General features: G+C 34.0%; 1 protein-coding gene across 1 annotated transcript in view; it reads left to right on the top strand.

The window, feature by feature from the left end:
* LOC106619276 (probable ATP-dependent DNA helicase HFM1) overlaps nucleotides 1–11,935 on the top strand; it is a gene marked incomplete at its 5' end in the record, with an annotated part of 39,455 nt that overhangs the window by 24,217 nt on the left and 3,303 nt on the right. The window contains 7 exons of the mRNA XM_070110709.1: nucleotides 3,738–3,966; nucleotides 4,054–4,202; nucleotides 6,241–6,413; nucleotides 10,369–10,466; nucleotides 10,681–10,922; nucleotides 11,252–11,463; nucleotides 11,536–11,636. Of these exons, the coding sequence (XP_069966810.1) occupies nucleotides 3,738–3,966; nucleotides 4,054–4,202; nucleotides 6,241–6,413; nucleotides 10,369–10,466; nucleotides 10,681–10,922; nucleotides 11,252–11,463; nucleotides 11,536–11,636 (1,204 nt within the window). The remainder of the gene's footprint in view (nucleotides 1–3,737; nucleotides 3,967–4,053; nucleotides 4,203–6,240; nucleotides 6,414–10,368; nucleotides 10,467–10,680; nucleotides 10,923–11,251; nucleotides 11,464–11,535; nucleotides 11,637–11,935) is intronic.

Raw genomic sequence — 11,935 nt, forward strand, 5'->3', positions numbered from 1 at the left:
TCCGAGGCGCTCTAGGAAACTCGTTATAACTCCCGAAACATTTCGAATTTCTATCTGAAATTTTTACAGTATATTCCAAAGACATTGTACTTTCAAATTAAGTAAAAAAATTTCGATTTTTTGAACCCAAGTTAACAGACTACTACCTAATATAGGTAATTTGGGAGATGGGGTATTCGTAGACTAAATTCGCATATTTTCGGCAATATATATATAATAATAATAACAGGTATGTATAGGTATAAGCCCAACCGGAAGTTTGAAAATTTTATATCAGGGATATGAGAGATTGGGGTAATATTGACCCGATTTTATCTATTTTTGGCAATACAACATACTATTAACAGAACAAAAAACTCCTTGAGTTTCATAAAGCGGCTGTTTGAAAATTCTGTGATTTGTTATATGAGGGCTAGGACAAGTTTTCACTCGATTTTACTGTTGTTAGTCATAAAGATGAGTCTTTATTAGGAAAATATATACACTTAATTTTATTGAAATAAACATCACATATTATGAAGTAAAACATAATTTCGAAAATATTTCGATAAATTATATGGGGACTAAAGAAAGTATTGACCCGCTACAATACATTTTTGGCATACTTGCATACTATTATCTAAAAGAGACTCTCTCCGAATCTCAAAGATTAACCGGTTTTTTCGGTAACAAGTCAGCACCAGATACTAGGGTCCCCATATTCCGTAATGGGGGATTGAACAGTTATGATCCGATTTTGACAGTTTTAAGACCTGAGATGGTATACCTCAAAAGCCCTATTTGCGTAATATATTCTTTGGTGCTTGATTTGTATACTAGAAATTGAAAGAATCATATGGAATTTAAAATTGTGCTAGATAGGAAGTAGGCGTGGTTTTAATCCGATTTCGCTAACTTTCCCATTGTGAAATGTTAAAATAATTTTATGTACTAAATTTTGTTGAAATTGATCAAGAAGTCTAGAGATATATGATCCCGGCTAAATGTGGGCGGTGCGACGTCCATCGTCCAATTTTGACATCGCCTTTATTCCGCAAATATCGCCAAATATGTAAGTTATTTTAATAAAATTAAGTGAGCATGTTTTTCTAACAATGGTGTATCTTTATGCCTAAAATAGATAAAATCGTGTGAAAACTTACTCTAAACCCTATATAACTGATAATCAGGATTTGAAAACATCCGGCTGACTTTATTCCTTATATATTGGTGATGGTAAGTGAGGTACCTTAATGAAACTGTAACGGTTACACCCGAACTTAGCGCTTCCCATGTGCACTGGATGCAGAAAATAAATATGGAATTTCACAATTTACATTGGAATGGCAGTGCCGCCATTTGTCGAAAATTGGTCGTACCAATTCAGAAACCTTTTTTGGCTCATGCACATCAGCTTTGCTAAAGATCATCACATGATCAAAATACATATATCATAATTTACAATTCTATAAAGGACATACCGAGAAACATTCAATTTTCAAACATTCGTTCGATATTTAAAAACTGAGGGAATAGTTCGACGGGCATGGCGTCATCGAAGTTTGTCACACTGATCATTTATGTATATATTTTATAGGGTCACTGACGTTTTCTTTTGGGTGTTACAAACTTTCTGGCAAACTTAATATACCCTGTTCAGGGTATGAAAAATGTGCATACAACTTTTTTGTAGCTATCAAATCTGTTTACAATAAATAATTAATTTCGAAATGATGACACCGTTTGCGGTCGCAACCCCACGAGGTTTTATTGGCTTATTTATTTATTACTATTATTTTTTAGCAAGACAAACAAGTCAACTTGGAAGGTACACATATGTGGATAATTATAAACACGCCACAGCCACATACACATATGTACGAGTATATACATGTATGTATATGGTATATGCACACATTCAAAGGAAAATCACCACTCCTCACTGCACCGATATCTAAATTGGTGGCAATCGTGAGCGTTTTAAATGTCAAGATGATGCCTTGCACATGAGATCATTGGTGGCAACATATCGCCATAACGTCGTAGTGTCGAGTTAAACGGTGTACCTGCAAATATTGGTTAGCGATTAGCGGCCGATGCATCAATGAATATTTGCCTAACTACTTGTACTGAATGTTTGGACTCATCATTAGCATCAGCAGCATCACTTTGCAGTTGTCGTTGTCGTCGCCGGCGTCGATGTGGTGTCACTAGGGAGGTTAATGTTTTTGTTGTTGTTGCTGGGGCAACGGTTTAATGGTTACAACGCCGCTTGGTTGTACTAAGTGTGGCTTAAAAATGGCTGATTTTGCATTTGTGGCAGTTGATGGTCGTCGCTTGAAGCTGGTTGCGGCAGTACCTGCTGTTGTTGCTTTAGTTCTTTGACATTGTAGTTGGACAGCTAAAAAGTGACTTGTTAAAATTTAGTAATTCATTAAACGAGTACTAACGATTAGTGGGATTAGTAATTACGATTACACGTAATATAGTCAACAAGAACAACAAGTAAGAAAATTAACATACATAAATATTTCAAATATACTTTTAAATTTAATTACTTAATTTTACTTCGTCGTGTGAATAACTACATAGATTTAATTAGAATGAAAATAGAAAACAATATGGGAAATAAAGGAGGTCTTGCTTAAAATTGAAAGAATTGTGAATATTTAATAAAATTAACTTGAGGATTTTCATAATTTAAAAAGTTTCTTAGAAGAGTGTCGTTATAATATCTCATATGTTCCGAAGGGTGAATATTATTCCATATACACAAACCGGTTTAAATTTGTAGGTAAACAATATTTGTCGAACATCTTAGGCACGATTAAGTAGAGGGCTTGTAGCATACAAGAGCAGCTATTAGGATTACAGCATAACGTTAGTTTTGAGAGATCCCTTATTTCGTGATTGTTTGGAATATCATTTGACAACTAATCAGTGTACAAGTATATTGTGTATAATAGCGATTATGATTTAATATATTATATATAATAATGTGATCCATGGAAAATTACAAAGTAGAAATATGACAGAATATAATAGTTTTGTTCACCTAGTGGTTATTCGTAATACCTAAAAGTAATTGAGATACTATAGATATAGGGTTATATATGCATATAAATTCGCTGCAATTAAGATGTAAACTGTGATGAAGCGAGTCGCTGTAAGGAATCAGTGGCTTGAAAGTCTTAAAAAAGTGGGCGTGGCACCGCCCACCTTTAAGTGAAATTATATACATATCTTAGGAGCATCTTGACCGATCTCAACAAAATTTAGTGAACATTATTATTTCAACATTCTTATCTTACAGTTTAAAAATGGCGAAATAAAAACCACACCCTTTTACATATGTCATAATTTTAAATTTTTAATTTATTTTAGAGTATGTAAATCTAATGACTTAATTGAAGCAAAACTTTGTACTAATAGGGCACGTCGAAAAATTTCCGAAATCGGACCATAATTTTTCAAGCCCTCAAATACCGAACACATGGACCCTAGTGCATATGACTGACTTTTTACTGATATTATCAGTCAATTTACCTAGTTATTTCGGACTTATGAGACAATAGTGCTAAGAGTGTTAATTTACGTATGAATTTCTTAGAATATATACTTATAGTACTACTATGGCTATTACTGCTGAATTGTACTTCTTGAATTCATCAATAAATTTGACCACTTCATAAAATACATATTTATATAACAATATAATAATAAAGAGACCTGGTACTAGATAATATTATTTGTTCCAGCATAAATATGAAACTTTGATGAATGGCACAATGCCAATCGAGTCACATTTACACAAACACCTGGCTGAACATCTCAACTCGGAGATAGCATTGGGTACCATAAATAATCTGGAGATAGCCATGCAATGGATGCGTTCCACTTACTTCTACGTGCGATCAATGCAAAATCCCTCACACTATGGCTTAGAAGACAACACGGATAAGGGTATTATTGAGCACAAACTGGAAAGTAAGTTCAAATTGAGCGGAAATCTACGCTAAAACGTAGTCGTGGTCTTGATAAAACATAAATTATTAATATATTCTATTCTCGCAGAACTGTGTTTAGTACAAATACAAGAGCTACAAAATGCCGGTCTCATCTCTAGAAACCCCCAAAATGAATTAGATGTGCAGACCACCAGTTATGGCAAACTAATGGCTAAATATTACTTATGCTTCGAGACTATGAAGCATTTTCGGCAGGTTAGTACAACACGGTGGAATAAAAATATAATTTTACATACTCAGAGTAGTGACACTGCCTACTTTTTGTTTTTTATCTCAGTAACTACTTACCAATTTCACCAATACTTGGTTCTCACTTTTAGTGTATTTAATTTGTAATACCTCTATATACCCAGTATCAAATTAATTTGATCTTAAAATCAGTCCATACCTTTTCCTAGCCCCATATAAACCATAAATATGTTCATATGTACATATGTAAAAATGAAGTGCTGTTTGTTAGTCTCCCTAAAACTCAAGAACGGCTGAACCGATTTTGCTATTTAAGGCCTGAAATATTCGTGGAAGTCCAGGGAAGGTTTCAACAAGGAAAATACTAAAAATTACAATATTATTTTCTCATACACACTAAAAAATTATGAAAAAGTTTCGTGGAAGATAATAAATTTTTTTTTTTTTAATAATCTGAGAACTTAACTTATTTTGATGATTGTTATTAATTGGAATCATGATTCAATTATATAAGGTTGTGTCGATAGACCAAGAACAACAATTTGTCAAAAGTGTTTAAATTTATTTTAACTTTATAATTCAAAAATAAATTTTTCAAACATTCCAGTCAAGAAAAATGTGTTTTTTGAGTGATAACTTAATACGAATATATTGTAAACATCACAAAATCATCAAAATATAAATAAGAAATTCATGAAAAAAAACAAGATAAAGTTTTTTAGACATTATGAATTAGTATTTTTTTGTAAGAGGAAGCACGCTCCAAAGCAACACAACCTGTATATAATTGAATAATGATTGGAATGTAAAGAAGAATTTAGTTTCTTGTTATTAAACAACTGAGAACAGTTCATGGACATCTGTGTCCGACTCATCGTGAGGCGTGTCAACTACTTGAGTTGCTCGATAACGATTCGCATTAATATATGTATTACACCCAAGAACAGAGATGACATGTCTTAAAATGTGTTACATCATGTGCGTTGCCAAACTTTAATTCCTTCATTGCAAATTACTGCAGAAATTTACAATGAAACATTGATCATGATAAAAGAAATGTATTTATTGATGGCAAACAAAGTATTATCGTGTTTGGGCCTGAGCACCTAATCGTCATCTATGCAACATGCATTTAACTACGAGCTACTGAAATATTGATCCTTGATCAACTGTTGCTGACAGACTAAATGCATGCCCAAAGTCATTCAATTTGTGGCGCCACGTAAAGAAATTCCAATTAGCGACTAACATGCGAGTGTTTTTGCCATTGTGTTTTCGAACTAAAAGGTCGCAGTTGACAACCCGACCCTATTAATAACATTTCCCTCAGATTTCTGTCTGTGTTTTTCTGGACATAAAATAACAATATAATGACCATAATTGAGTGAGTGAACGATCAATATTAGCGGCAAAAAACAAAGATGTCGATAATCTCAATGCGACAACTCAGAATTCATTTCCAGGAGAGTTGTTCACTTACAAATCAATTGACACAGCCACAAACCAGAATGGCGTAGTCAACTATTACACAGAATTTTTAAGTTCATTGGAATTACCTGGAGCCATATTGTATTATATTTATATTGGTAGCAATTGTAATTGTACAAAGTTCGTAATATTAAATGTTACATATCATCAACTATTAACTTTGTAATTTACTTATTTGTTACAAACTTATATAAAAAATTAATGGAATACAAAATTTAACATTTTATGTTGATTTGCCCTTAATATAATATATACATATCTACAAAAATTTTGTTCAATCATGCGTAAGAATATTTTCACAAAAATGAAGAATTTACTACAATATAATTAAATGTATACCTTAGCCACAAAAGGGGTTGCCGTGTCTTCTAGTATCATCAATAAAATCTGTCTTTATGCCTTTTCGGTCAACTTTATTTCTTACACATATGTATATAGATACATATGTAAATTAAAAAAAAAAACTTCCTAAAGATTATTACCAAATTTACGAACCTTAAATTTGAAGTGATTTCATATTCGTTTTACTAAATAAATTTCATTTTATCCCTTACAGATCCGAGGTGATGAATCTTTTTTAAAAATGTTTGATCTAATTGTGCGCTGCAGGGAATTTAGCGATTTTACTCTAAGAGTAAATGAGAAGCGTTTGCTGAACGCACTGAATGATACACCATTGAGATTTCCCCGCCCCGGGCGGATCAAAACACGTGAGGATAAAATTGCATGGTAATTTATTAATCATTCGTGAAAAGTGGGGAATCCCGAAAATTATTATGAAAAAGTACATATTTCAACATATACGAGGGTGGGTTAAATAGATGCCGCAAAGTTTTAAAAAATATTTCTTCCAAATTAACTAAGTGGTAGCTGTCTGCCCTGTTTTTGTTTAATTTTGAAAGCTTATATGACCTTACAAATCACGAATAAGAATACGGAGAAAAAGATAATATATTTTTCGAAGCGATTCAATCAGATGACATTGATTTAATAAATATTCCAAAATTCCCGACGAAAACCTGCGTTGAATTTTTTCTAAAGGCTTCTTTTAGAGCTAACTCTAGTATGACAGCCTAAACAAAGGCGATTTTTGGGAACTAAAATAAATACAAGTAAGGAAGGACTAAGTTTGGATGTAACCGAACATTTTATACTCTTGCAACTTGCAAGGATCAAAGGAGGGAAAATACCTTCAGGTGTTAGGAAAACTTTATATTAAACAAGTAAGGAAATCCTAAGTTCGGATGTAACCGAACATTTAATACTCTCGCAAAGTCAAATGGTACTCTCGTTTGAGATTTCTTTGTGGATTGACTGATATTTTCGGTAGAAGGTCAACTATAGGCACTGGGGTCCACATATTTAGTACTTAGGGGCTTGAACAGTTTCGGTTCAGTTTAGATAATTTTTGGTCACAAGGTGGCATACTTTAAACGTATTATTCACGCAAAGTTTTACCCCGATATAATCATTGTTGCTTGATATGCATAGTGGGAAGTAAAAGAATCAGATGGAATTTATAATGGTGTTATATGGGAAATAGGCGTGGTTGTAGTCCGATTTCCCAATTTCCATTTTCGCACTATAATATAGAAATATGAAAATAACGTTATGTACCGAATTTTGTTGAAATTGGTTAAGCAGATCTCAAGATATGGGGTTTCACCTAAAAGTGGACTGTGCCACGCCCAATGATTAAATTTGAACGCGGTTCCTATAAAGTCATCTCATACCATCCTAGAGATAAAATTGAATGTCTCTGGCGTGTTTAGTGCTTGATTTATCGCGCTTTTAGTAGTTTTTAACAGTACCGTTATATGGGGAGTGGGCGGAGTTGCCACCCGATTTCAACTATTTTCACACCGTCAATATAAGTGGTAAAAACATTTGCTTCCAGTGAATTTTGTTTTTATAGCATTAGCTGTTTAGGAGATATGCACATTAAACCTATTAAGGGCGGGACCACGCCCACTTTAAAAAAAAAAAGTTTAACTGCAGATGCCCCTTCCTAATGTGATCCTGTGTACCATACAACAGTCTTGTATCTTATTGCGGAGCTTAGTTATGGTAATTTATTTGTTTTTGATTAATGGCGTTTTGTGAGCGTGGCAGGGGTCCGATTACGCCCATCTGCAATACCAACCGTCTCACGGTACCAAGAAACATGTCTACTAAGTTTCATAAAGATATCTAAATTTTTACTCAAGTTAGAGCTTGCACGGACGGACAGACGGACGGACAGACAGTCACCCGGATTTCAACTCGTCTCTTCATCCTGATCATTTATATATATATAACCCTATATCTAACTCGATTAGTTTTATGTGATACAAACAACCGTTAGGTGGAAAAAACTATTATACTCTGTAGCAACAGGTTGCGAGAGTATAAAAATGTTGCGAAATAATTCAACATTCATTATTTGACGAAATCGTAAATGGGTTACAATAAAAAATGGATTACGAATCGAACTTAGCCCTTCCTTTCCCGTTTATTATGAAGTTTTGCCAACACCTGAAGGTATTTAGCCGGCTTTGATGCTTAAGGGGATACATGGGTTTCACTGCTTCAAAAACAAACAATTTTTTTATTGTCTTATTTAATTCTATAATATTTCTGGAATATTGTCTTAAATTGATCCCAGTAATAGTTTTGGAGGTACGGCTTTGAAAAGTTGCGCGCTCGAGGTCAGCTATATGGTCACTTAAAACTTTAAACGCGTTTTTCTCGAAACTGTGTTTTCAAAGTCGGTTGTCAAGATTTCTCGCGAAGTACTCAACCGATCTTAATGAATTTTACATAGGTCTTCAAAATATTCTTTACAAGGTCTTGAATTTAATTACACTTATCTTCCTTCAATTACAATTATTTAAAACAAAAAAACCTCGATATATTTTCACCAAAGTTTGCGTTTGTTTTTTATACGTCTGCCAAAAATAATATTTTCTTTATATTTATTGTTTTTTCTCCGTCCAATACCTAGTTAATGGTCTTAGTTCAAACACCTATGTTTTTATTTTTTACTTTTGATGATCCTGTCAGAAGTTCTGCTGTCAACGCGTAAGCACCTTTTTTCGAAGGACCGCTAGAAATGACATCGTAATGACCGATTTTAGAATATTTTCCTTTGAAAATTTCACAAAATCGTTACTAAATAGGTATTGTATCTTCCGAATAATATTGTTTGAATAAAATATTTCGTTTTTTATATGAAAATTATATTATTGAAAATAGGACGTTTTTTGCTCGACGAAACCCATGTAATCCCTTAATAGCTGCAAGAGTATACCATAAAATGTTCGGTTACACCCGAACTTAGCACTTCCATATTTGTTCTAGTTACAAGTATATACGCTCAACGGCTATTTTTAAAAGTATGAAAAACAATTTTTATACTCTCGCAACCTGTTGCTACAGAGTATAAAAGTTTTGTTCACCTAAAGGTTGTTTGTATCACCTAAAACTAATCGAGTTAGATATAGGGTTATGTATATATAAATGATCAGGATAAAGAGACGAGTTAAAATCCGGGTGACTGTCTGTCCGTCTGTTCGTCTGTGCAAGCTGTAACTTGAGTAAAAATTGAGATATCTTTATGAAACTTAGTAGACATGTTTCTTGGTACCGTGAGACGGTTGGTATTGCAGATGGGCGTAATCGGACCACTGCCACGCCCAAGAAACGCCATTAATCAAAAACAAATAAATTGCCATAACTAGGCTCCACAAAAAGATACAAGACTGTTATTTGGTACACAGGATCAAATTAGAGAGTATAATAACAAAATTCACTGATAACGAATGTTGTTGGCACTTATATCGACACTGTGAAAATGGGTGACAGCCCCGCCCACTTCCCATATAACGTTACTGTTAAAATATACTAAAAGCGCGATAAACCAAGCACTAAACACGCCAGAGACATTAAATTTTATATCTGATATAGTATGAGATGACTTTATAGGAACCGCGTTCAAAATTAGTCAGTGGGCGTGACACCGCCCACCTTTAGGTGAAAACCCATATCTTGGGATCTGCTTAACCGATTTCTACCAAATTCGGTGCATAATGTTCTTTTCATATTTCTATGTTATAGGGCGAAATCGGACTACAACCACGCCCATTTCCCATATAACACCATTTTCAATTCCATCTGATTCTTTCACTTTCCACTATGCATATCAAGCAGCAATGATTATATCGGGGTAAAACTTTGAGTGAATACATTTAAAGTATGCCATCTTGTGACCAAAAATTGTCTAAATCGAACCAAAATTGTTCAAGCCCCTAAGTACTGAATATGTGGACCCCAGTGCCTATAGTTGACCTTCTACCGAAAATATCGGTCAATCCACCAAAAAATCTCAAACGAGTATACCATTTGCTTTGCGAGAGTATAAAATGTTCGGTTACATCCGAACTTAGCCCTTCCTTACTTGTTTTTGTTATTTTTTTTAATTTCAATATAAATGGGTTCAAACTTTTTGAAATACTTTATTGTACTTTTTGAAATATTATTATATTATCTCCTACCCTCGTATCTACAATATCACGTTTTTTCACACGGAAGCTAAACGCTGCAAAAGTTGCAAAGTGTGGCAAACCATATTGTATTACTTTGTTTAATCTCTTAATGATGTTGTATTAAATATAATTTAATGTGTGATAATTTTTATAATTTGCAGCTTGTTGCAAGCGATACTTGGAAATATACCGATCGTCTCCCCGACTTTGGCGCAGGAATCGTTGAAAATGCTACGTATCGGTGAACGCATTGCTAAATGTACCTTCTATGTATTTTTTTATTTTACTACTTATAAATATAACAAATGCATTTATAACTTCATTTTAAGTATGAAATTCTAAGCGCTGTTAAATTTACACACTTAAGTTTTGCAAATATTTTCATTTGCGCATTTTTCTTCTTTACTTTTTCTCAACTGCTTCTTCATAACATACATATGTACATATGCAAATGTATGCATGGATGTTTGTAGGTCTACTGGAGTATATGTGCTTGTCGGAGCATCAAGCGCATGCATTGCATTTGGGCCGCTACAAGGCGTTATTGCATGCCGTGACAATCGCGAAATGCTTCTACGCCAAGTTGTGGGAAAACTCGGAGTATGCAGTGAAACAATTGCAGAAAATCGGTGCCGTTTACTCAGCTCAACTGGTGTGTGCTGGGAAAACTACATTGAAATCATTGGCAGCGACAGACGCGCGCACCATTGAAGCGGTAGGTGCAACAAGGGAAAATTAAATATTGCTCTGTTATGTTACTTACTGTATTTGTGTATATACGGGGGTATATACGGATGCATATATGTGTATATGCATAGTATTAATAATATAGCAAGTCTGTAGGTAGGTCACCCGTACGGTAGCTATCTGTCGTCCACCTCAATTGTATACAAACCTATAATTTGCGTTAGCAATGAATTATATTTGCCCCTTGTTGCCATCTTAACGGTTTTTGTAATCTATTTTGTACATATGTCTATATTGTTTGTTGAATTTAATTTGTTTTGTTGGCTTTTCTACTTATCTTACTGATTTCATTGATAGATACTGAAGAAATCATATCCCTTTGGCGATGAAATATTACAAAATTTGCAACAAACATTCCCTAAATATACCTTACAATTGGTCCGAGATGCACAAAGTCTGGTGCGCGTCTTTGTGCGACAAGTTAATGAGGCCTTCGTTTGTCGTGGCATAAATACGTTGCTGATTGTTGGTGATTCCGCGAATCAGCTGCTGCTCATCATCGAAGATCTGTGAGTAATACTGATCAATATACTCCTATTATATATGCACTTATTTATTGAGTTTTGCTCTTCGAATTTCAGCGATTCATTGCTCTTGGAGTATGGTTCTTTTATGAAAACCATTAAACTGCCGAATCCTGATGCTGAGCAGTTGTATGCACATGTTGTTCATACCACATTAGGTACTTTATGATTCAGATTCAAATATTTTATGGTAAAGCATTACAATAAACGGTTGAGCTCCTACCAATAATTACGTTTATATAATTTGAGTTTATACCCGCTGCCAAGATGTAGAGTCTTAGAAATCTTAAAAGCATATCATATATTGGATACTGCTTAACCAGAGCTCGATCGTTGTTAGAAAACCGGTGCTAAAAGTATTATGCGAATATTCTGCAAACTACCATTCGGTTGTGGATCCTGCGTACAAATCTCGAGCGAGATATTTTCTCAGTAAATTCCATTTCGCCGGAATAAA

Source organism: Bactrocera oleae, chromosome 5 (assembly GCF_042242935.1).
Source record: "Bactrocera oleae isolate idBacOlea1 chromosome 5, idBacOlea1, whole genome shotgun sequence".
Taxonomy (NCBI): domain Eukaryota; kingdom Metazoa; phylum Arthropoda; class Insecta; order Diptera; family Tephritidae; genus Bactrocera; species Bactrocera oleae.